The 27,202-nt window shown below is 35.5% G+C and overlaps 1 protein-coding gene across 1 annotated transcript in view; it reads right to left on the bottom strand.

Annotated features, from left to right (window-relative positions):
* The window catches only part of GNAI1 (guanine nucleotide binding protein (G protein), alpha inhibiting activity polypeptide 1), a 30,568-nt gene that overhangs the window by 2,212 nt on the left and 1,154 nt on the right, over positions 1-27,202 (bottom strand). The window contains exons 2-6 of the mRNA XM_010001789.1: positions 9,702-9,744; positions 9,484-9,625; positions 4,728-4,885; positions 3,103-3,231; positions 634-763 (exon numbers count right to left, since the gene is read on the bottom strand). Coding sequence (XP_010000091.1) covers positions 634-763; positions 3,103-3,231; positions 4,728-4,885; positions 9,484-9,625; positions 9,702-9,744 — 602 coding nt within the window. The remainder of the gene's footprint in view (positions 1-633; positions 764-3,102; positions 3,232-4,727; positions 4,886-9,483; positions 9,626-9,701; positions 9,745-27,202) is intronic.

Raw genomic sequence — 27,202 nt, forward strand, 5'->3', positions numbered from 1 at the left:
CTTTCCCTCCCCAAACTATAGTTTATAAGAAGTTGCAGAACATGAGGAAGAGCACAGAAGTTTGCTAATGGTTCACACACAGTAGATAAGCATTGCTTTAGACCACCGAAACAGTAAAAAGCATGAACTCTGTGCATACTAATATTGGAGGAGTCACATTTTGAAAGAAGAGAAAGAAGAGGAAGGGTTTGGAAGGGAGAAGGAAGAGAAAAATTTCTGCAATGAAAGAAGGAGATCAGATAAATACATTTAGAAAGAAACAAAACCTGAATACCGAAAAAGGAAAGGAAAACAAAACAAACAATAAAGCAGGAACAGACAAGTCAAGCAATTTCTTATATACTTCTAGCATCTATAAAGAGACTAAAATGTGTATTGTTGACAATCTATCCTCATTAATTGATGCATCCTTTAAAACATTAAGGAGTATAGCTGAAAAGAATACTTGTCTCATAATATTCCTTCTTAGAATATAAGGAAATAGTTGATACCTGAACGAATTTCTCTGAGACCTTTTACCCAAATCCCATTCATCTTATAAAGCAGTAATACTCTAAAAGATGTCAATATAGTTTTTCTTTCAAACTTAGTTTCTTTCCAACCACTGTTCTATTCTTCAACTAAGGTACTTGCCATTTCCTCATCTTCAGCCAAGACCAAGTCATAATCACTTAATGCCACACAAAAAATAATTGCTGTAACACCCTCAAAACAATGAATCCACTTCTTCCGCTCTGATCTTTGGCCTCCAACATCAAACATTCTGCAAAACAAAAGTGCAAAGCAGGGGATGAACTTTGGAATTTCTAGCTTCCTGAATGTTAACCAATAAAATCTGAAATCAGCTCAGCCTGATGACAAAATGTTTAAAAAGTAGAAAAATCAGCAACATTTATTACTATTTAACCTCAGGTTTTGTTGTTTTTTTTTTAATTAATAAAACCTTAAAAGTGTTCCTACACAGCATTTTGTAAAATATGAGAAGTTAAACAAAATTGATTATTTAGAACACTATTTCTCATTAAGAAGTTAAATCTAATCAGTAAAATTTAATACAGTTAGCTTCGCTAAATGTAAACTAGATGAAAATATTATTCAACCATTATCCCAAATTAATAAAAACTCTAAAATAATAAAAAGTCTTGATCAACAATGTAAGATTCTATAAGAGTGGAATGGTGTCTGTTTTAATACTTGGAAATAATGCAATACTAAGGAACCTGGGTACAAATAACACTGACTTAATTACTGTTGTTTTAGTATTCTGAATATAAATACATAAAATTGAATTTCCAGTTTTTCAAATTTAATCTGGGATCTCTGAATTCTGCTGAGTTTCAGCTTCCCTCTCCTAAACCAAGGTGCAACTTTATCTGTTTTTCAAGACCATGTCCATGTTTAAATGCAATATTTTTTTTTAAAGAGGCACTAAAACGATTTTCAAAATTATCTTAAGACAAAACAATAAGAATGATCATAATAATAAGTTCCCTGGTAATAAACATACTTTTTGAAAATTAATTGGGGAAGCTAAGCTATAAAGATGAGTCTTGCTTCTTTTCAATCCTTGCCTTAGCAGAAATAGAGCAATAGGAAGACCACATTCCAGCATAGAATCAGCAAATTGGCACGATCTGAATGGATTTGCTTTTATTTGCTATCTAAATGGCCATTTACTAACTATTATGGGCTACAGTCACTCTGAAAGACACAGCTTGCATTAGATATCACTAGGAATTTCAAATATTTTGCAAGCCAGACTAACAGCATCCTGATATAACGAATAATGAACTGTGAATCACAGGCTGGGTAGGAAAGGACACAACACAGACAACACCAATCAGAAAAAAAAGCAGATTAACAATGGTACCCAGAAATTAAGTGACATATTCACTGTAGTATCTTCTCAAAGAGAAAGAACACAGACTTTTTCCACCTCTTTCCTATCACCAAAAAAGAAGTCTGTTGTTTCAAATACTTGTGATGACTTGCAGCTTCAAAACAATGCAAATTTGTCACATACTACTTCCCTCAGTGTGTTAGTTAATATTCTACCGCAGACTGGAAGTAGCTACTTGCATACCAACTCATGGAGAGTATAGAAGAATTTAAACCCATCTACAATAGGGAATTGAGCAAGAAACATTAGACAACAAGTGAGAAAGTAGCTCCTCAGAACACTGAAGACTTCTCTTGAGGCTTGGCTAAGACTACCCTCCTTAGGTTTGCAGGAGATTGATTCCCATTTGCCAGCTATTATTTTATGGATTAATATTATTTTTGAATAATTAAACCCTAAACCAAGGAAACAAAAAGTATTTCCACAGTAGGGAAGGTCCTGAAGCATCCATTTAAAGTACTTGCTGTGCATTTACATTAAAAATAAAAAATAAATTCCATGAAGATACTAAACAAATATTTGCTGAGATCAATCACTGCACAATGTAAATGCAGGTACAATGTGAGTTTTACTGACTTCTCATTCTTCCTGATCAGTAGGAGGTAGAATAGTACATTTATACTACTCTAGGCTTTCATCATGAGTGTCTTTGAACATAAAATGTTCAGAGTATTAACATTATTTTATAAATACCACACCACAGGAAACAAAAGTAACATCCTCTTATCACTAAATAAAGTACTACCTTAAAGTACAATACATATTTGAATTCAGTTCTTCAGAAAAATGGATTTACTCTTTCATTCAACACCAGCAAACATTTATAAGCCTCCTTCCCTCCAACTGAATTTAAAGGGAAGAATCTGATAGAACAGCTATTTAACATGGCAGAAAATGGCATTATTTTGAGATGTAGTTCACATACAAACATCTTTACAAAAAGCTTCCAATAAAACCAAAGCATTTGTTACTTAACATCAGCATATTTATTTTGACTTATCGCATGAGTTCCAGTGACGACCACATCCCTTTAAAAAATTGAGGCAAGCATGAGGATTTTTTTTCCCCTCAAAAAAGGGGAGGGGAGAGTAAGTCAAAGTTGTAGTTATACAAGTGCGTTAAATTAAATACTTCAAAGACCATTTTCTAGATCTTTACAGAAACTGTAACCAACAGATGAAGATGCAGAATTATATACATACTTAAAATGAAGATCTTTGAAAGTAAAGTGAGTTTCCACTATTCCTGTAGTTTTCACTCTAGTTCTGAGAACATCCTGTTGGGTTGGAATATAGCTGGTTTGTGCTATTCTGTCCAAGTCATTCAAATAACTGAAGGTAAAAATAAATACTGCTTTCAGTTATTCATAAAATAGTAACAAGATAAATACAAAGAATTACAGAAGTTCTAGGTCCATTCATTATAATGTGCTTGACTTTTATGAATAGCTTTCTCTAAGACAAGACACAGAATTTCCCTCAATTTTCCAAGTTATTTTGAAATAAGCTTTATAGACACAAAGATATTTCATCCCAGAAGAAAGGAAACTTGTACAATTCTTCTTCTGAAATCCCCAAATACAAATGTGGTTCCACGTTATCTGCACTAACTAAAACAGCAGCATCTTTGCAACCTACTGAACTACAAGTTACTTTGAACTGTAACCAAGGCTCCAAATTACTCTGGATTTCCTAATAGGTATGAAAAGAACAACCCAGTGTTTTGGCCCAAATTAATGTGTTTAAGAAAATGCCTAACAGGTAAAAAGTAACTTTCTACTGAGAATTTCCAATTGCACACATTTTTAACAGTAGTATACTTTAATTACCAAAATTCTAGTAATGCAGGCCAAGAAGCCATATGTTGCTAAAAACCACACAAATCTAAGTTGTGCTTTACCATAGTAAATACGGAAGGCATTATGTTCTTTCATTCTAACCAGAATTTGCCAACATTAAGCATAAATCATACTGGAAGTATCAGTGTTATTTCAATACAATTTGATCACATATATATATTCATTCAGCATGCCTATATATATACATTACTCCAAATATGCTCTTCTCAGTTACCTCAACTGCATGTTTGTTTATTGAGTTATTCTAAAGAACTGAAAGACTTTAAGTAAAAAAACACTTCAAACACTATAAATTAATTCTGAATGATAAAGCTTAAAAAAATTGCCCTGTAGGGCCAGTACCACAGCTATGCTATTGTTTACCATCTTACCTCTCCCTTGAGGGACTCTCTTCCTTGACTGACTTAGCATTACTTGCTGTCATCACATCTTATATCTCAAACCCTTGATTGCATACTATTTTATTTTTCTAATGAAGTACCCTAGCATAGAAGACACATTCTGGTTGTCACTATTGCTCAACCCATTTCTAACAGAGACAGTTAATAAACAAAGAAAATGCAGCAATGCTGAACCATAGAAGAAACTCTACAATGAGCATGAAAGCCGTACCATGATAATACAGACACACAAGTTTCCTGAATGTGTTCAGATAATGACCAGGTGCTTGAGACATGTTTTTGTAATAAAAATGCCATTAAAGCACCTTGAAGAAATTTTTGTCTTGCTCAAGATGATTAAAACACTGGTCAGAACATGACCCAAATTCAAAATTGTATCAGAGCTCTTTCTTTCCAACCTTTAAGTCTAGTTGGAGCATTTTGACCCAAGTAGACAATATATTTGTCTGGATACTTCTAAATTTTCCATCTATGTGGGACCAGAATTTCACAAAAGATGAGGCTTCCCTTTTTTATTTCTTTAGCTAGTATTTACAAGACAAAGAACATCTTGTCACATAGCACTTACTAGGCAGCAGAGTCGTTAAGCTGGTATTCTCTAGATCTGTTGAAACAAGCTTGAACTCCACTGTCTTTCCACAGTCTCTTGATGACTCCAGCCAGCTCTGCAGTCATAAATCCTTCTTCTGCTGCTCCAGCTAACACAAATAGTTGACGAGCGTCATCCTTTAGGATGTAAACAGAGTGGACAGACAAACATTGAGAAATACAACAGAAGTACTATCACCTAAGAACTATACTTAGCAAGTGAGTTTCTTAATGTAGTAAATATGAGTGTAACTATAGAAAAAAATGTGAAGAAAACAATTGGTTTTGATGGTCTGCATAGGATATTAATGCCTACATTTTTCAACAAGACTAGTAAAACAAATTTCTCATTAGCTGATAGTTTCTTCTGATCTGTTTATGTAATTTGAACTAATCTTTACAAATAGTAGCATATTTTGTGCTCAAGTAGAATGGTTATAATGCCTACCAGAACCTAGAACCTGCCTAGAAACGCAGATCTATGTTGAATGACTGAAGAAAACACGTTAATCACTTAACGTTAAAAAAACACCTTTGTTTGAAAGTGAGAAACTACCATTTCTTCCCAAATTTTTGCATCAGGAAATAGAAAAATACTTCTTAAATTATTTTAAGATAAATCAGTTGTTACCTTAATTATTCTACAGAGATGAAATATTCTTGGTAATGTGATATGAAGTAAACATCAAGATTTGTAAGACAGCAAATGCTGGATTTTAAGACTATATATATTGACTGCCTTTGAGAGTGAAACCACTGGAGTACAGGAGTACAATCCACCAGTCTCCTTCAACAGAAATTGACCAGTTGGCTACCTTCATCCAATTTTAACTGAGGAAAGAAACTTAAAAATGTTAGATCTGTAAGGCATTGGAAAAAGAAGGTAACAGCCAGGTAGGGGAAAGAGATCCTCATTAGTACTTTCCTGTGGGTAATCGCTTGACCTTAGTTATTAGTTGTATGTGATCTAACGCCGAGGTATGTCAGCCAGACAAATCAGCATACTTGTGGCTTGCAACTGCCCACAGTATGTAATGTTTGTCCAATAATTAGAAGAGAACAGATGATACTGGAAAGGAGAAAGGAGAAAAGAGACTTATGCACATCAGCTGGGAACTGAAAATATTTTAAGAAAGGATTTAAAAAAGCAACATATAAGGTTATTCTCACTAAACAGTAAGTGAAGATGCGGACGCAAATCAGTAGAAAAAACGGGTTCTAGTATCTTTGGTGTACAAATAAGCTGGGAAAAACACAAACAATTCTCAGGATAAGCAGAGAATGTAGTTTAAGTGTTCTAAAGATATTGTCCACTGTAGACTTAAATAATCAAATATTATGACAGGTAGCGGAGAAATTGTTTACAGATGGCTCGAGTAATACGGATATTTACAGCTTGAAAACAAAAAGCTTGCAGTCAGGTCAACCCAAGTCAAACTTGAAGAGATTTATGTATCTATGCATATATACACATGTAGATACACATACGAACAAGTATCTGATATGTAGTTCAAAGACTCTTTTAAAAGCTAGAGGAGTTTCAAATCTAAAAATTATCATCTGTAAAACAAATTAACAGAATACTGATTACTGTACATGCACAGGAGAAACTGTGGACAACTAATAAAAACTCAATGGATTGCACTAATAAATACCTAAAAAGAGAGAGTACTAAAGATCCAAGGGTCGGATAGTCAATCTCATGGACTGTAGTCTGAATAATATGCCTACATCAAAGAAACCTGAATGACAATTCTGATCTTGAATCTTGTTTGTGGATGCAAATGCCAAGGACCAACAACTCATAAAAGCAGTGGATGTTGAAGAGTAGCAAATATATTAAGACACATGCTGGAAACAGCTTAGAAACTGACAATCAATTTTGTGATGAATGATTACACCACTTTATACGTGATGTGGTCTGACTCCCAAAAATACAAAGTTTACTCTGTTTCAAATAGCTCTCATCTCTACATGCTTTAAAATGTGAGGGAGTGAAAAAGGAAGGTAGAACAAGAGAATCAATTTCAGATTTAAAAAACCCAAACATTAAAATAAAATGTGGTCTCTGATGCCCTTATACTCCCTTTTCCAAGTATAACAAGTATTACAGACATTACAAGTGAGGTAGGATGCAATGATAAAGTCCTGTTTTCATTATTAAACAATGCTAGGTACTTTCCTTTAATTATACTGGAACAGGACAGCTTCCTCTCCAGGTGTCACTATTTTTATACCAGATTTCATAAATGAAATAATGTAAAGAAACTAATTTAACCATCTGTCTGGCTAGTTATAGCAAATCTCACATTCAGAAAGTGGTCCATAGTTCACTATAAATCTTTCAAAATATAGTTTCTCTTTTAGTACTGAAACGTCCTGTAGGACAAAGGAAGATTGACCACGACTGAAGCTGCTGGTGTAATCTGTGCTCCTTTGCTTCAATTGCTTTAAAAAGGAAAATCTTCAACTGACTGCTTTACCATTAGCCTTAAGACATAAGTAAAAGTATATGATTTTCCAAACAAACTTAACCCATTTAGAGTAAACCCCTCAGAAATTAATCTCAGAAATTTAAGAAAGAGTCTGAATGTAACAGTTGTCATCAGTTACAATTTTGAGTTTTATTTTTTGCCAAAAAAATGGCAAGGAAATAGAATTTAAAAGGTTATACTGTAATACCTGAGGAGCAACCATGTATTTATTTTTTTAAAGTGAGAATGATGTATAACACAAGCTCTGAATTCCTTTTTCTATTTCTGACTTTACAATTGGCAAAAAACTAATACAGATTTTTCATAGTAGTGTTGCTCTGAAAAAAGAATTTGGACCACCAAGACATGCCTAAGTGCAAAAGGATGGTCAGCTATTTTAAGATTATCCCTAATAGAAGTTTGCGTCATCATTTTTCTTAAGTCATAAAAAATTCAGATGACTTCAAATTGATATAATATATAAAATGTCCTTCAAAATCACCTTCTTAGTAATTTTATTTGCTAACTCCTAAATTTACTCATCCTCCACTTTCTCTTACTATGCATTTAGTAACATGAGTCTACCATCCGGCTCTTTCCAGCATTAACTGCTAGACTTTTGAGAGCACTCCATTGCACACACACTGAACATGCAACAAGATACTGCTGCTACCCTGGAAAATGCTGGCCTTAAAGGGAAGACAACAGCAAACATGAGAATAAACAGGAATAACAAATGAAAATTAAACTTTTACTAGTTCTGTTTACTATTTGAGAGGTTTCAGGTAGAATTTATATATGTACATTAAAAAAATTACTATGAAAGAACAAAATGAAAACTAACTAATAATTAACAACTGCCAATTAGATTTAGGCTTCAGATACAACTTTACGACCCGCTTTAGGTAACCTTATGAATGTTTGCCTTCCTTGTGACAACCATACGTAACACATTTCACAAGGTCACTGAAGATATACTCCCTAATATTTGTAAATTCCTTTTTAAGCAATTAATAACACCTTGAAGACAAGACTTTGTCATGAATGAAGAATTTACATACTGTTTCTTATTTTTCATGACCCTCCTCCCAAACTATTAAACCTTAACATGACAGAAACAAACCAATTATGACAGAATATCTCTCTACCTTACATACTTATTTCAATACATGAATAGCAAAAAAAACCCCAAAAAAACTCATTTCCTTCAAGACCAGTCAGTGTGGCTAGCTCCTGGTTCAAAGACTGTACTAGTGAGCATTCCATATTCTGACATTGATTTCTATGGAAATAAAGGAACACATATCCAACTAAGTTTCAATGCTATTCAGACTAACAACTTTGGTGATCAATTTCAGCACTGCAGCAGAGAGTGGATTCCTGTAACCAGAGGATAAACAAAAACACTTAAGCTAGGCATTTGCCAGAATGATTCAGAGCCTTTAACTTCCTGACCAGACAGGGACGTAATTAGGGTCACCACAGGCAGGAGTGTAGTGTTAGGACTCAAGGAACAATAACCCAAAAGAATCAATTCTGCAGACTGGCTTCAATAGGTGGAATGGAAAATAGACCTATCAGAGGTTTGTATGCAGGACATTAGATGAAATGAAATGGGAAAGGTATAGAAAAGCTTAGAAAAAGGTCCCTCTTTCCTTGGGAAAAATCCTTAATCCATACAGTATCATTAAAAAATGGGATACCAACAGCAGGGCTACACCCACATCTCTGCTTCAGGTAAAATCAAGTCTTCCATGTTAGAAAAGAGTATGAAACAGGATCAAGTTCAGAGGCTGGAAATGGTTTAGGCATCATTGTGTCTAATCTTAGTTGAGAAGAACAGACAGTAGCTGGATGCCTACCTTTTAAGTTGTGATTTTTAAGGAACATGAAGAGGTCCAATTTAAATGACTTACAGAACCACCCACAAGTCTATACAAATAAAGAGACATGACTGCATAGTTGCATGTTTTTTAAAAACCTCAGTAAGACTCAGATGTTTAGTTCTCCAAATTTAGATGGAATTTGAAATTTTTTTTCTAAACCAATAGTTGTCATGAATCAAACTAGTGCTGATTGCTCTGTAAGTCACCCTGTCATGTAGAGACTAGTGGCTTTTAGTTTTCAGTCAAACTTTGTATCCTACATAGAAGTTTTTTGGATATCCAAAGAAATTTTTTTTTTCAGGAAACAGTAACGGTCACAAATTTAAAATTAATAGATATTTCAGCTGTATATCTGTATATGTACTTCAATACTCACAGCCCTGGTTGTATCACCAAAGTCTATCTTCAATCTCCCCATTGCTCTAATGATAGCAATAATGGACTGAATGGTGTTACTGTAGACAACAGCTTTGTACTGTTTACATTCTTCTTCGGAATAACCAGCTTCATGGATAATCCTATGGAAGGAAAAAAAAATAAATTCCCTATTCATATAAAAAATAATTCTCAATTTTAGTATTTCAACATACTTACTTCATTTGTTTGACAATTGTGCTTTTTCCCGATTCACCAGCTCCTAAAAAATAAGTGTGAAAATCCATTAGACTTTTATCAATCTTTGACTTCAAATACCTAATCAACGTAAAAATATTTAATAGTTAAAAGTATATTTGTTACAAACTAATTTGTAATATCAAAATGTAAATGTCTCAAGCTGGAAGATTCAAAATTGACACATTTTAAGAACAAAATCATTCAGCTCTAAGACGCCTCTGCTTCTGTTTTTACAGAAGTGAGCATAATCTTTATACAGTCTGCTGGTGTTTCTAATGCAAACATAGTATCAGTTGTTCAACTTCAAATGGGTGTGAAGCTCAATTCCTCTAACTGCCTTTTTAATCAACACCTAACTAAAACCCTCCTATATACATTCTTCACACTGTATTAATGGTCTTCAGTGTTCCAAATTAACATCCTCAAACTCTTAATGGTTCTAGTTCTTATAACCATCTTTTGACCCTTGCAAGAATACACCACCACAGTCCAACTACTTTTGTTGGAACAGATTGCTCAAGGCTTGCCAGACATGCTGATACCATTCTCCATACTTAAATTAGAGAAAAAAACAACCAACAACCAAATATGCTGCGTTAAAATACAAAGCTTACAAAACAATTAGTATGTCAGTCAGCGGATGGGAGAATACAAAAAAAAAAGCAGCAAAAAAAGCTGTCTCAACGACTGTAAGTTTACTTTATCTCCACTTTCTTTAGTGTGCTGCTTTCTCTGAAAAGTTTATGGAACTCATAAGCTGGGATCTAAACCCTTCGAACAGTAACAAACAGTCCGGCTCTGACTTGTGCTGAGTTCTCACTCTTGCGTTTCCTCTTTCTCAATATGGTTTTGCAGAAGTGAGTATAATCTTCACAGTCTGCATGTATTTCTAATGCAAATGGTTCAGAAGTTGTCTTAATCCAATACAACCAAATAAAACTCTTTACACGTCACTGTGACTCCAGAAAGCCACTGATAAAGACTGTATTTACTCCTCCTCAAAATAAGTCCACAAAGGGGAATCTGAGGCATTATGTGACAGTCAGCTTCACCCTGATCTTTGGACTAACTATACAGCTAACTGTAGAGTTATTTCCAGGAACATGAGCAAAAAGAAATGGACTGGGAATTGCCAACATGGATTTACAAAGTGCAAAGTCTGCCTAAAGTTGATGACTTTGCATGAGGAAAGAGCTAGTTTTGGGGATGAACACCACCAACAAATGTCATTTATTTTTACTCTAATAAGGGTTTGGATGCCACCTTCCATAGTATTTTTGTACCAAACCAGATAAATATCAATTTCAAGGTGTCTGAAAATTTTCCTAGACAGCAAGACTTTCATGTTTGTGCTCAACAGTTAAAATGTAACTGGAAGCCAGTTAGAAGAAACAAAATTCAGGAGATGATGCTGGGCTAATACAGTTTTAACACCTTCACCAATGACCTAACACCAGAGTGGAATGCACTCATTTCAATTCTGCAGGTGACATCAGCCTGGGAGGCCAGTGTTGGTCTATTCTGGTGCTATTCAGAGAGTCCTCAACAAGCTAGGGGACTGAGCTGACGGTAATCTCATGACAGTGAACAGAGAAAAATGTGAAGTCCTGCAAGTGGCACAGAATAAGCTCTAAAACATTCAGGACTAAACCTTGCAGAAAACAACAATGAGGATTAACAACCTGAAGAGTCAACAGCTGGCCCTTGTGGCAATGAAGGTCAACCACACATCAGGCTCCTGCACTGGGTCTGGCTGGGATGGAGTTAATTTTCCTCACAGCAGCCTATATGGTGCTGTGCTTTGGATTTCTGGCTAAACCAGTGTTGATAACAAAACAGTGTTTTTGTTACTGCTGAAAAATGTATCCACAGCATCATGGCTTTTTATCTTTCCACCCTGTGTCCACCCCTAGCAAGTACACTGTAAGTGGGCAAGAGGCTCAGAAGAGACACAGCTAGGACAAGTGACTCAAGTTGATCAAAAGCGTATGTCATACCATGTGATACTATGCTCAGGAGTAAAAGTTTGGGGAAAGAAGGAAGAAAGGTAGACATATACAGGTATGGTGTTTGTTTTGATTTTTGTCATAAACTTTGGAAGGGTTGTTATGGTGAAGGGTCTAGACCACACGTCTTAAGAGGAGCAGCTGAGGGAACTGGGGTTGATTAGCCTGGAGAAATGAGGTTGAGGGGAGAATTCACTGCTCTCTACAACTACCCAAAACGAGGTTAGGCAGGGGCTGGTCTCTTCTCCCAAGTAACAACTGATAGAACAAGAGGAAATGGGCTCAAATTGTGCCTGGGGAGCTTTAGGTTGGTTATTAGGAAAAATTTCTTCACCAAAAGGGTTATACGGCATTAGAACAGGCTGCCCTAAGAAGCTGTTGAGTTAAACAATTCAAGGGATGATAAAAGATTTTCTCCTCATCCCAAGGGAGAGAAGAGTGATCAAGCAGCTGTGTGGGTGTTCAGGGGTTGACTCAGTCCAACAGCTACTACTGCTGCACTGGCAAAAATGCAGTCAACAACTCAAAAAGAAGTTGTTATCCCCCAGCAGTCAGCATTCATAATGCTGTATCTGAGCACTGTCCCGGGGCTCAGCACCCAATAAATGAGATACTCATAAACTAGATAAAAAACAGTAGAAGATTACTTAGTTCATTAGGGGGCTAGTGTACATGGCATACATGGAAAAGTGACAAGGAACTGGACTTTTTAATCCTGGAAAAAACTAGCAAGGGCATGTGGGGTGGAGAAGGGGTGTGAGGCAGTGGTGTGTGACATGGGGGCGTGTCTAATTGCCATTTGCTCCATAAAACCCACTTAGGACTTACAGCTTAAGATGGAAGAAAACTTCTGAGAAGTGCACAACAGAAATATGTGAGGCAATGAAGAAGCTGCAGCACAGACAGCTTCAGAGACATAAGGGGGGTCAGGGGACCTATCCCCAGGGGAAAAGGTTAAACTACTGGAACCAGTTGCTTTAGAGATCTGCAAGATTCAACTGGACAACTGTAAGCAACTGTATCTGTTTTGAAGTAAGCCTGGCTTTGAGCCACAGGTTGAGCTAGATGACCTCTACAAGATTCTTCCAATTTAAAATATTATTTGGTGCCAGTGAAACAGAGTATTTCTATACTTGGACTAATGTATACTGATGCCTTTGGGATATACGCTCTTCTCAGTGATGTCCAGTGATATGACAAGGGGCAACAGATACAAGCTGGAGCACAGGAGGTTCCATGCAAACATGAGGAAAACTTTTTTCACTGTAAAGGTAAGAGAACATTGGAACAGGCTGCCCAGAAAGGTTGTGGAGTCTCCTTCTTTAGAGACATTCAAAACACACCTGGATACAGTCCTGTGTAACCTACTCTAGGAGATCCTGCTCTGGCAGGGAGGTTAGACTAGATGATCTTTGAGGTCCCTTCCAACCCCTAACCTTCTGTGATTCTGTGATTTCTCCAATTAAACCAAATCAGCTCCATGACATGCTCAAGCCAATTTAAGGCTGGCTGCCAAATGTTGTCCCACCACCTCCCCAGCACTGCTACTGCTGTGGCTAGACTTCCTTTCTGCCAACACACAGTAGAATGAGTGTTAGCACCAACAGGAGCTCATGTGCTGCAGAATTCGGTAGCTAAAGAATAGAGTAGGCCTGTCAACATCAATCTAAGATTGCTTAATGCCATCTTTAGCGAATGGCAAAGTAATTTTATTTTTTTTTTATAAACCTGCAAGTTTCTATATAAAGTAGCAACAGTTCTTAGACTGTCAGCTGCTATGGGAGTTCAATACCAGTATATTAATAAAAACAGAAAAACAGACACCTGTACAGAAGTAATTTGTTACTATGACACTTAAAGCATTTACAAACCAAACTGACACTTAATCTGTAAATACCTAATTATGTACATAAACACAAATTTATGACAAAAGTTTAAAGATTAGTTTTAGTAATGAAATTACTATAATTTGCTTTGGTTTAACATCTTTATTCAACCAATTTGAAGAAAGTATATGCTACTGGATTGACAGCAATTGTGAAGATAAGAAAGATTACAACAACATTTAATTTACATTACCTCTTGAAGTGCTCTCTCCATTTTAAAATGGACACATTTGACTAACCAAGAAGGTCAGTATCAGGGCTAGTTACAGTATCAAAATAATTATTTTGTAACACACTTACTACTCAGTTTTTCCTGAGACAGATATGCATGTCTCTCTATGGTGTTAGAATTCACAGGTACCAAACACCTAGAATTGTCATAAAAGCCTTCTCAGTAGCATAACCACAAACATGCATAACACATAGGAAAAAAGTAAGTCAATTATTACAGAGTATCTTAGATAGTTTCTGGAAGATGCATTCCCGTTTAATGAAAAATAGAAACCGTTTTGTTTGCTTGGGGCATTTTTTTAACTGCATGCCAAAACATCTGCAGCTTGCCTAATAATCCTTGTGAAGTATGTAAGAAAATTACATCCTACTTCCCCATACTTAAAGGAGATTCACTGGTTTTGCACTCCTGAATAGAGTTCAGCCAGGTTTTCCGATAGATGCATTTGTAAAATGTCCTCCTTTATCTCAGTGTGACAAAATTGTCTGTACAGCAAAATCAGAATTAACTCTTGTTTAGTGACTTTTAGACAGGAGCAAGTTGTATTAAGTATTTCATGTGACAGCTGCATATAAAATGTCAGAGCTAGCTGTACAGTTAAAACCAAACCCTACACAAATTTAGACAGACTTGATTGTATGTTTCCCAATCTAGTAAAGGATGCTATTTATTGCCAACTTCTCTAGTGTGATATTTGATTTCTGCTTCACTACTGCCAATAATTTGAACAGTCTTACTGACTCAGTTACTATTTGTACTTAATCAGCACATTTTAACACAGAAAACAGCAGAGCCATATTTTTCTCCACAGACTCTGCTACATAATCTGGAGTGTTTTCTGCTTTAATGTTTAGTAATCAGGCTCTACATTCACATGACATTACTTCCACAGCTAGTGTTCATGCTAACCAAAGCATTTACTTCCATCCAGCATGAGTTATGAAAGCACTCAGTAAATTCATACCTATCACATAAACCCAGGCCTATGACTAACTCTGCTGCACCATCCACAGCACAGTTAATTGAAGCTCATATAAATAGGAGAGACTAAATCTGTATAATTTTTCTTTCAAAGCCAACCTCCAACTTGCGAAAGTCAGTCATGTGACTCACCAAGTCACATAACAACTTAGTAAAAAATATTTAAAAGGGAAACTCAGTCAGACTCAATGATCTTAAGGGTCTTTTCCAACCTGAATCATTCTGTGATTCCTATCAAATCCTATATCAATCCTATCTGTGATTCCACAAAGTTGTAGCAAACATCATTTTAAACAGATTCAATATTCCTTTGCTTTCCAAACAGAGCAGGTCCGTGTTTAAAAAGAATTGCAGTATTCTATAATTTGATTTAAAATAACAGGTCAACAAAACTGTTACTTTAAACTATTCAGTGTCTTATTTATTATCCCACACACAGCCTACATAGCAAGCATTCCAGAACTACAAATTTCTGGAATAAATGTTTCATGCACCCAAGCACAGAAACTGTTGTTTGTAAGTGTTGAGATCTTAATAGTAACATTTATAACTTGTGAATCTTTTGCTAATTGCTTAGTGAGGAACTTAATAAAATATCTAAACAAAAAGTAATGCAACCTTCAAGTTCATAATAACTCTCTTTGGAGGAAAATAACAGTCAGTTGTACAATTGTACAGTTCCTAGTAACAATACTCCTTGCAACATTAACACAGAAAAAAAAAACGTAGATTAAACTTTGGAGTAAAAAATGCAAACAGTCTAGATTAAGAGAAGAGTTAGACGAGTAGAACATAGCTGGCTTTGAAGCAGCAAATTAGACAAAAGAACAAAACCCACAATCAAATACAGTAGTCTTTGATGTTGCCAGAAGAGAGTTCAAATATGGACATGAGTAATTAATATCAAATTTTCAATGGATGCTTGTCAGCTTTTAAGTCCATAAAACAGAAGACTTAAACCGGGTAAACTTAGACATAGACACAGGCAAAACTGAAAAGAAAACACATTGACTTGTAAATTGTTGCATTCACCCACTGTTAAGTCCTCTCCCCACAATTCTGCTGCTTCTGTATGGGGTCAGTAATCTCTTACAAAAGCACATGGCAAGCAGACAGCTTGAAAGTACAATCTCTTAAATGTACCACCTCATGACACATTACCAGACATGAGACTTAAATTAGAATTCAAGCTGCTAATCATTGTGCCTATATTCAAAATACATCAATGCTAGTACAAGAAACCCACAGTGGAAACTTGTTGCCACACAGCCCCTTGACAGGTTGACCACTAAATGAAACATTCTCTGATACCAGCACCCAAACCACTCTAACTCCTGGAAATTTTTGTTTTGTTTTGTTGTTTGTTTATTTTGTTTTTTTCTTCTGTCCCCACTCACCCTTTTTAAAGCCACCCAGCAGTTAAGCTTCTTATCTGCCATCATCTTGCATTCTTCTAATTCTGGGGTGGCTGCTGCCAGTGACAGAGTTTACATTTCTTTGCCCCTTCTCAACTGCCTTCATATAGTCAACCAAGGTTGATAGTACTCACTAACTTATAAGATAGTCCTAGACTCATAATTTTCATAGCTACTGGATTAATATGCCAGGAAACTTTGAATGAGTTAAGAAAGAAGTTGTGTGAATAACATCTGGAATGAAATATTTCAGTAACTTAGCCACGTAGTGGTAGTGCATGAATCCCAGATTACAGCACTGGTTGAAACCACAGGAGTGACAGATTCTATAATTATGACACTGACTCAGACAGAAGATGGGAGATAGTTCTCAAGGTTCCAGTAGCTGCATACTGGCTTAGTTCAACAGAGGAAATATCATTTAAACCTGTAAGCCACTATCACTTTTATAAACTCCTTAACAAAACAAGATTTGTTTACAACTAATTACTTCTTTCCTAGGTCTTCAGTATTGCTCTGAGTAGATGTTTGAAATCAACAGTATGCAAAACAGTCAATATATTTTACACATAACTTCATTTAAGAAAACCATTAATATAAAGCGTTACCTCAAGAAGCAATTGCATATTAACTCACATTAGCATCCTGTGTGTTTATTCAGGTCTAGACCTTCACTGAAGTGCTTTAAGCTCCTTAGATACTTAGTGTATTACTACAGTAAAGTCCTAAGCAAGTGATAAAAACTGTATTAATTATTTTACTATGAAGTAACAAAGAAAATTGTGGGTTTATATTCAGGCTATATATATATTTATATATATATAGCCTCTAGAACTCAATCATTCTAAGAAACAAGGCTTATGGTGAAACAGGCAGAACACACCATTTTGCAAACCTTATGGTAACTTTCATTCAGATCTTTATCTTTAAAAGTATGTATTGAGTTTCCAGCTACTTCAAATTTTAAATTAGTGCTTAATTACTTATTTGTGACAAAGGTTTTGTGAGAATTTTTTTTGCTAAGAATTTGATGCAAGTGATAAGCAAAGACCTTAGCAGAATTTTTGTTCTGTGCAATTTTATGTACAACAGACTTGAATGCATGCACTTTGGAATACAAATTATATCTAGCTCTTCAAAACTGTTCTTATATTCCTCAGCTGTTTCAAATTACTGGCTGTACAGCTACTGCTATATAGTAGGAACACTGTTATTGTTATATGCATCATTTATATTATAACCATATTGTGGACACCTTGTCTTACTATAAAGGAGAGCAACAGGTCAGTTCCAAATGTCATATTTTAGAAATCCCGAAACATTCAAAAGGGAAGATGTTAGCTTGGCATTGAATCTACTTTTAAAAGACATATCTGTTGAGAACGTACAAGAGATCTCTGAAAAAACAGTGTCACTGCCTTAGAGAGTGACTTGTACTTTAAAATTGTACTTTAAAATCTGACGCATTTTCTTTGATCAAGATACAGACGTAGCTTTTTTTGTGTCAGGTGCCACTCCCAACATGACTGTGACAAGCTGACACTTCAAGGTTTGGAAATAAAACTCTTATGTCAGAAATTAAATGCGTATTTAGACATGCAAACCACAGAGTTATCATGCTTGCTGCTTGACAGCTAAATGCTACAGCACCAGCAGCTAAAATGTGGCTCCAGGCTTAACACATCAATGTTGACAGCAACTTGGTAGGAATATTGGTTGTCTATTTAAACGTATCAAAGGCCAGCCTCCACACTGCTATCCTCTAAAAGATTTTGGAATGTCCTCAAAATGCAGAGTTCAGAAAATTGTTAGTGTTTCTAATGGAATTCCACCAATAGCAAACAACTAATATTCCCTTCAAAAGTAAAATAAGATTTTGATTGTTTACTTAAAACAGTTGAAGAAAAGTGTCTATCTTCTTCCACACATAGTAGTATGCTCAGAAACAATCACTACATCATTTGAAATTATGGTATAAAAGAATATGATTAAAGTTTGAGTGGATATTGTGTATGACCACACTACACAAGGTAAATGCTGACTTCTCCAGCAGAAAGAACTACTTCCTTTGTTCTTATGTTTACCAAGACAGTTACTGCCAATTTCTAACAAGACTACAGCATTCAGACCTCCAAACACATATCTAATATATCTCTAGAAATCCAGAGTGCACTGATGTTTTTCTTGACAGTGTGGATGACCTTCATGGCATTTTACTGTTTAATGAGCTATAAATATGGTTTGCAAATATATAAATATGGTAGATTCAGTGACTGAGATACCAGAGAAAACTTCTACTACCAAGCAGACTATCATTAATCACAATCAAATATAATTTGCAAAAAATTCCCCACTGCAACTGAGTCATACTTAATGCTGGTTATTCTGGCAGAGACAACAAAATAATTTGGAATTCACAGCATATTTTCCTATCAGGCTACACCTACAATTCAGAACAACAGTATTATTGTATTGCCTACAGTTTTGACAGATCTTACTGGCCCTGCTACCTCAGGTTACTATGTAACTGCACAAAGAGTTGGGAAAATCAGAAAGCAAAGTGTATGCATTCCTATCAAAAAAAGAAAAGAGATCTCAAGGAAATCTCTACTGATTTTATTCAAAGCTCTATTTGTCATGTAACATTAAGGCATTATTCACAAATGAGATAAATGGATGCTGTCAAAGTTTACACCAAACATATGCAGTTATATTAAAAAAGTTAGATCATTCTTGCAAAAGTACTGCAATAACTTTAGTTCATACAAATTTTAAGTCTTCATCCATGCCTAACTTATGTTTCTCACTGAAGATCCACAAAAATAAGAATAAGACTATTGACAGTTGACCTAAATTCACTACAAAATGGTCTCCATCTCCATCAAAAAACTGTAAGAAATTAAAGTGTCACAGACTGCAATGTTAAAAGACCTAGCTGGACTGATCTTTTCCAAAAGCAAGCGTTTTCAGAACTCTATTTGTGCTTGGACCAGGAAAGAAAATTAATGTCATAACAGTCAACCATGTCCTTTTGTTACATGCACTTTCCAGAAAACACTACCTACATGCAGAATATTATTTGTGCCTTTTTTTAAATCTGGCTTTTTGTTGTTGTTTAAACACTTTGTATTTAACTGGTCCCAAACTAAACTAAGAAAGCTTTGAAGCATATAAAAATTTCAACCTATTCAAATAGGCAGTTGCACTCAACAAGTCCAAAGCAAGGAGTAAGACAGATACCTAGATAAATACCATCTTGCTAGGCCTCAAACAAGTACATTGTCAAAGCTGAATCTAAATTAACCCCAACAGGTCCTATATTCCAGAACAGCAGAGACAATAACCTAAGTAGTCTCTCATCCAGGAATTAAATGACAGCCGTTGCTAGCGAACACTGAGGCACTAAAGCATATTACAAGGAATCCCCATCAATGTCTTCAAGGACTTTAAGGAAGCATATAATGGTTTTGTTAAGAGTTTACCGGATCTATTAGGGATCAGGAACTGAATCTCCATACAGCTGAGAAATTCGCTTTCAAAACGCTTCAAGAAATATTTAATTTACCATGAATATAGACAACACTAAAATGAGACTTAGCTTTTTCCAGTCCACCTTTGTATAGGACATCACTGGTCAAGCCTGAGATCAACCAGCATTCAAAATAAGATTTAATTAACTAAATTCTGTAAGTACTCAAGACAACTGTCTCATTTACTCCCAATTTTGTTATTGCAATACATGTCTCCAGTCAGAAAAAGTTCTAATTGCATTCCACTACTACATTCTCACTGTATCCTTTTTATAATATTAGTATAACTTTACTGTTTTAACTGGAAACTGATACCTCTATTCTCCTCTACTGTTTGAACACTGAGCTGGCAGTTCTACTTCTTGTGCACTATGATCTTATATTCTTCACACAGCCCTAGGTAGGACTCTTCCTAGTCAAGCCTACAACCTCCAAGTTAGAATAGCACAAGGAAAGATAGGACTAAGACACCCTAGACTTGGAACAAAAGCAAACTCTACCATCATTTTCTGGTTAAGTGTCCTAATCAACACACTCCTCGAGAAAGACCATCCTCTCCTATTCCAGTAATAAGATTTTAATATAAGTGAATTTTGAATAGTGTTTAACATGTCTACCAACTGAACCTCACAGGTGAATACAATTTTACATAATTCCTAATCCTATTCTACACTTGACTGTGACATAGAAATGCAGAAATTGAAAGGATTCTAGTCTGCACCCATTTTTCTCCTCTCAAGCTGATGTGTGTTTCCAGTAACCATTTGCATAGGCATGTATCTATGTTCCTTATTGTGCTTTCATTCAGGTTCTCACCAGACCATTATGAAATACCATTTAAACTGATCACTCTAGCAGCAAGCTAAATCCAAATAGGACAACCAATTTTACTATTAAACCAGCACAAAACTAAATTAAGCTTTTAAAAGTGCAATGGAGTGGGCAAAACCACTCAACCAGATGCTGCAAGAGTACTTTCCTTTTTAGCAACAGAGCTTCTAGAATGGCTCAACTGCTTATCAGACAACACGCACTGCTTAATTCCAGTAATCCAATACAGATTAAGAAAGTAGGCAAGAACCTCTTGAGTTTACTGGAAGCTTAAAAAAATCCCCAGAGATTCAGAACATCCTTACAATTGAGGTGGGTAACAAAGACTTCCTGTCCGTTCTGGTTGCCTAGATACCGTTATACTTCACTAAAAATGTAATCAGGAACCTTTGCTAAGTATATTAAATACTTCAAATGCAATACAACATTTCTAAAATGTATATATGAAAAAGTAATGAAGCATTTTATTTCATAAAATGAAACACTGTATATTTGAATGATGTTTATTCCTTTAAATAAGTAGCTCTATGAAAAGTATTTTCTAATTTCAACACCACTTTATATAGGTACACATAATATTGCCATTTATATGCAACTCTAAACACACACAGCATCCATGTAAAAATACAGATATATGTCAACATCGCTACTTGATTTATTAAGTTGATACCTAAACGGGCATAATACATTGTGTTATTCAGAACTTCAATGACCCTTCAATTACCAAAGCCAGGAAAGGAAACCAATTTATCTGCTTCTCATGTGTTTAATAACAAATCTCTTATTTAAATAATGATTCTTAAATGCTTTATGTCAATTTCCCCCATCAGCTGAGATCCTGAGAGATTTTTCAAGATAATTTTTTTAAAGCTACATAAAAATATGGTTTTTAAGGAAGGTACTAGCTATCAATTTAACCAAAATTAAAACACTAGTCAAAATCTGACCTGAACAGATAACACACTTTCAAATCAAGGAGTAATGCGTATGGTTGTCTGTGACACTAGGCAATTTTTTTGGCCATTTTGCTGGGACAGGATAAACAGATACAGGACACTTTACCTCCTGTTACATATTCAAGCTATAGATAATTTCTGAGACTTTGAAGCTGGCTCCACAGCTTTCCAAACTCCAAGGGCAAAGCCATGATAATGGGAAACGTCTTCCAAATCCCAAACTCTAACACTTCTTGGAGCTACACAGTGATAACGGCTACGAGCAGTCACAAACATGGATAATCTGTCTATGCTATCATACAATCCCTTCATTTCCCACTCTGATTCTCATTAAGAAATCTTATTTTGTCTTTTCTGCTCCTAGCCAATGGACAAGGAGAACAGAGTATGTTTAGCATTAAGAAGAGATCAGTTCAATTTTTTATTGCAAAAGCATACAGTACAGTTAAGGTACAGTATGTGTCTGAGGTACAGTTAAGTACCTCAGACACTTTTGTCTTAATAGTCTAGTAAATTTTAGTATCTTAATTACCCTTCCGCTCACAAATGTCAGTAGGTTGAGCTACTTCAAAAACTCTATTTTTCTGAATAGTGGACTCAAAACTTCTTGCTCTCACAAAATAAAGCGTCTGGTTTTTTTTTTCCAGCTGCTCTTTGTACACCTTTCCAACTTAAATACTTCTTTTTGGATTCAGAATCTTTCAACTAAGTTCCATTTACAGAATAACAAAACAGTAATTTGCATTAAGCTTGAGATAACAGAAGGACACTGAGCAAACAAAGGCAATAAATAGAACAGCTGATGTCAGTAAAGCTGGACAATTACTAAGAGTCCACCTCAAAAGAGCAAGTGTTCATCAACACACGTTCTCCTGTTAAAAAAACCAATCTTCTAATAGCTAATTATCAACTCAGCTCAGATCTTCATTTCAGCATTTCCATGACAAAAAAAAAACAAACCTCACACTTAACAGAACACTGTAAATATATCTTTTCTACTTCCAGTTTTCTACCTTGACATTTGCTAGATAGCATTTTACAGGAAACACTGCACACATACATCAAACTCAGCTGCAAAACTGACTTCAAAATTTCTTGCCCTGTGAGGCGAGATTTCACGGTTTGCTTTCAAAGTATTTAGCTGGACTTTAGGATGTGCCAACTACTCAATTCTTCCTTCTCAGAGGACCAAAACAACCAACAGGTAAAATGTGGCAGCAAAAGAACAATCCACATTGGTGATACAATTATATAAATCAGTACATTCTAACTCTCAAAACCTGAGTTCAAATTGTACCAACACAGCTATGCAAGGAGCTACCTTGTATATTTTAAGGGCCTGGGGGGTGGGGGAAAACCAACAGACAAGACCTACAAGCCAAAAAAACCCAACAGACTAATCCTTTAATGTTTATTAAACACTTATTTCAGGTATCACAAAACAGCTTTTAAATAAGAGATGACCTTCATACATTTCTATAGATAGCTGTCTCTGAAGTTGAGACAGGAAATATTTTGTAAGAAAAGTTTTAGACTAGGCTGGCATAACTTTTAATGATGCTGACATCCCTGAAATGTACAATACTTGTTTGTGAGAATAAGGGTTTTTTGGGAGCTCCCATGAGTTCAGACTTCTGAAGTCTTTTTTTGTCTCTAAGAGAAGAGAAAGATAATACTCTGGAAGAAAAGCAAGAGAAGTAATGGCACAAACAGCATATATGTATTTTTTTTTTTTAGTCCAATGTGCAGTCAGGTCTCTAGGAAGGCAGGTATCGCCAAGGACTTTGAGGATCATGCCGTCGAGAAGATGAGTGTGCAGTGGGAGTCAGTAAATAGCAGATAGGAAGACGCATGTCTCTAACAAAAGAAAGGCAGTCAGAAAAAAATACCGGAGATGTGAAGATTAATAACAACTGAATAGAATTGTTCTACTTACTGCCTTAAGGAACAGGAAAAAATGCAGTGAGGAAGATTAAGAGCAGTACTCTGTCCTAAGTAAAAAAAAAACAAACGGTATCTTTAAGAACACACTATGCAAATGTTCCAAGACAAATCACAAGTATCTGTTCAGGAATGGAAAACGGGCTTTGCTGGTCATGAGTATAAAGATATCAATTGTATTTAAACCTGCCAACGTGATTCCAGAAAAAAGACAGATAACTGCATTTGTCAAATATTTGGTCCCTGACCTCCAGGAATCAAGAATCCACTTCTAAAGAAGGTTTAAGATAGTATCTTGAATGCAAAAGCAATAGATACAAGAACCTGAACACTGAATTTACTATATTAGGTGAAGAATGTGATAATCCACAAAACAAAGCGCTAATCCTATAAACTAATGTTGCCAGTCTGAATGTATTCATAAAACCTGATGAGTTATCCTCATACCAGAAGGCTTTCTACTAGATGAGGTACTGCCTGTTCTCCTGCAGTTGGCATAAATTCAGTCTAATGTGCTTTAGCTAATTCAACAGAAATGTACTTGCAAATCCACACCTGATCTGGATCATGTGTACTAATGCAGCAGACAGATAGGTCACACAAAACCACTATCTCCTAACATGAATAAAATTACATTCATTCTGCAAACATCCGTGGAATTTTTATTTGTTGAACACCAAAAGTTAAGATTAGGAACCATGGAAAGCAAAAACAACTAGGGTCTAATGCTTTCTCTGCTTGGAAGCCAGCTAAAATACACATTGCTTTTCAAGACTCTACCTCACACTAAGTATAGGAGCTTATCTGTAAGAAATAACAACTAAAGTAAGACAAATATTACTTTAAACAACTAGGAAACAAGTTTAGGAACTGTCAATCTGACACAGATATTCAAGCGCTTAAAGTACTTTTGCATGTTAATTTTTAGTGTTGGATAATACACTAGACTGCACTTACACTTTTTCTCAGGTTTCCCTGAAATTTAAGTATTTTTGTCATACTTTGATTGAAAATAATTTTAAATTAAAGAAGCTATGATTTTAAAAAATAAAATTAATGTATAAACAAGCATTTTCCATTTGGTTTACAAACTATATGCTCAAACTCAGCTTACTTCTAATAATAAGGATGGGTGTCAGAAATTTTCCAGGAAAGGTTCTCCTGCTGCTCAGATAGCACATTAAAGTGCACAGAATTACAAAGTTAAAATACTGTTATAGGTGGAAAATGTTCAGGATTCAGTATATTTATTCCAAGACAAAACACATGACCTGCAGTCCAATTTCTACAAAATTATGCACCAAGTTACAGATATGGTGAAAGACATTAGATAATCCAGGCCAATAGTATTTTGCACAGCTTAAACATCTGCTTCCTCCTAGAGACAGGATAACAAAACATAAATCTAACCTCAATCAGTGATATTGTTCACATAGTCATGGTTTAGGTACAGCAGTGTCACATCTATCTCTTTTTATTATATCACTGCTATTTCCTGTTTCAGAAAAATCTTTTAAAAAAGCATATAATGGAATAAATTAAACTTAAAGGCTAGCAATAGACTGATTTTATAATCACATCTTCCCTCAGTTGAATATTATAGCTCAAGCTTCAGTAGGATTCCTTATTTATCACACAAAAATACAGTTTTTATAGATGCTGAAATTAATCGGTCTTATTGGGTCAATTGGTTGACAGCTACATGCTCCTTTTCTACATAAGCAAGGTATCTTAGATGTCTCTCACGTTTTGTATATTCTTGGCAGCAGACTGCAATTTGTATGTCCCCTCTTATTTCAGTATCTTTTAGCAGAACAAGCCCATCAATAGATGTAGGAGTACAACCAAGTAGATGATAAAATATGACATAAGGGCTGAAAAAGCAATTGCAAAAGTGAGCAGTGAGAAGAAACTAACTCTAGTGGAAGTAACTTTAAATATTTTTACCATCAGATAACGCATTTAAGACATCTGACACAGTTGCAAGGAAAAGTAACAGAAAAACTTTCATTCCAAGACGTGACATAAGACAAATATATCTCTGGTTGTATATACGAAGGAGTTCCGTAAATATTTAAGTAATTTTGTTTAAATAATGATCCAAACACCAGCCGTAACAAGAAGTCAGCATACTAGTTTTCACACCACTTTTTAATAGGGGAGGAGGAAATATTAAACCAACTGAGCTACAGCTTAGAACACTATGAGAAAATACACATACTCGAGCAGTCACTATCCTAAGATTTTACGAGATTCCAGAAGAAATTCCTCAAAAGCTTTTCTGTATTAGAAACATAGAATTTATAAAATTTAAAAATAAAAACTCATAACACAGGTCTTTACATATAAAGAGCATGAAACGACTTTAAACCTTGAGAAAAGTCATTCTCAAATGAAAGGCAGCTTTCTATAGATGTGGACTTTATCCATCACCACAGCATATGATACAAGATTTGAAGATGAATACCAAACTACATGTACTAAAAGCTCCATTGAGAACAGCAAAACAATGAAAAATCATTTTAAATGCCATATGAGAACAATATAAACCATTGCTTTTCCACCTTCAAAATCGAAGGTAACATTCTGTTGCAGTATTGCTACTGATCACGTACAGGATAACCTTTCCATGCAATCATCTGAGGATTCCGAAGGGTTGCAGGACTAGGCACATTAACTACCAAAAGCCTAACACTTCCTGGAAAATAAATCAAAAAGACAAGCAAAAATTTAAATTTATAAATCTATAAAAACATTTTAGGACATTTGTTTTTCCCATATTAGGCTTGTTTCATCTCTTCATCTAAACATTGAAGTGCTTCAGTTTCCTGTACCTTTCTGGAGCTATCTTATAATTTAGCAAAAGAAAGGAAGCTATTTAAGAGATCTAATACAATGTTTGAAGCCAACAGAGCACTGGAGATGAGCAATCTAGCAAAATCAGTGTCGAGGGGAAGTCAGAAATCGGGTAGTTGTTTAAGAAGTTTGCCTGAAACTGCATCTCTGGAAGGAGAGCATAGTACAAAGAAAGCTGCAACTCAAGTTAACTTCGGATCAGAAGGGTCTGGTTCAGCTACATGGCATAAACTACAAAACTCCCTACAACACTATTACAATGCAAATCTTGCACCATTCTGCTGTCCACAAGTTGTACAATAGTTTTAGTCTATTCTCAATTAAAATCTTCATCTCCTTTTTCGTGTATAGCAATTTTTAAAACCAATCTTATTTTACCTAACTTTAATCACAAGCATGTAACTTAAAATACACATAAAAAGCTACCTGTGAGCAAAACTCAAGAACACATGATAGCACATTATGAGAGTCCCTGTATTATATATCTAGAACCTCCATCAAGGATGTACTTCCCGTTGTAAGACTCCAGCAACTTCAGCAACTTTTAAAAAAAATAAAACAATGCAAAACCCCTTGTCTTCTTTGATGCTTTCTACTCTTTATTCTTACGGCAACAGCCTAAGAGATGCTCGGCTCTACAAGAAACATTGAAACCAAACATCCTCCAACCTAGAACTTCCTTCCTCTGATCAGACGTACAACAGAACCCGCGGCAGAAGCCTGAGATGTTACCCCCTTCACCTGGGACCCAAGGCCCGGACAAACTACCCCGTGCCGTTCTCGAAGAACCGCCCTGCCGCTAAACCCCGAAAAAACCCGAGGCGCCCACCTGCCTTACCGGGCTGC

The sequence above is a fragment of the Chaetura pelagica genome, unplaced genomic scaffold, assembly GCF_000747805.2.
Source record: "Chaetura pelagica isolate M959 unplaced genomic scaffold, ChaPel_1.0 scaffold137, whole genome shotgun sequence".
Lineage (NCBI taxonomy): Eukaryota > Metazoa > Chordata > Aves > Apodiformes > Apodidae > Chaetura > Chaetura pelagica.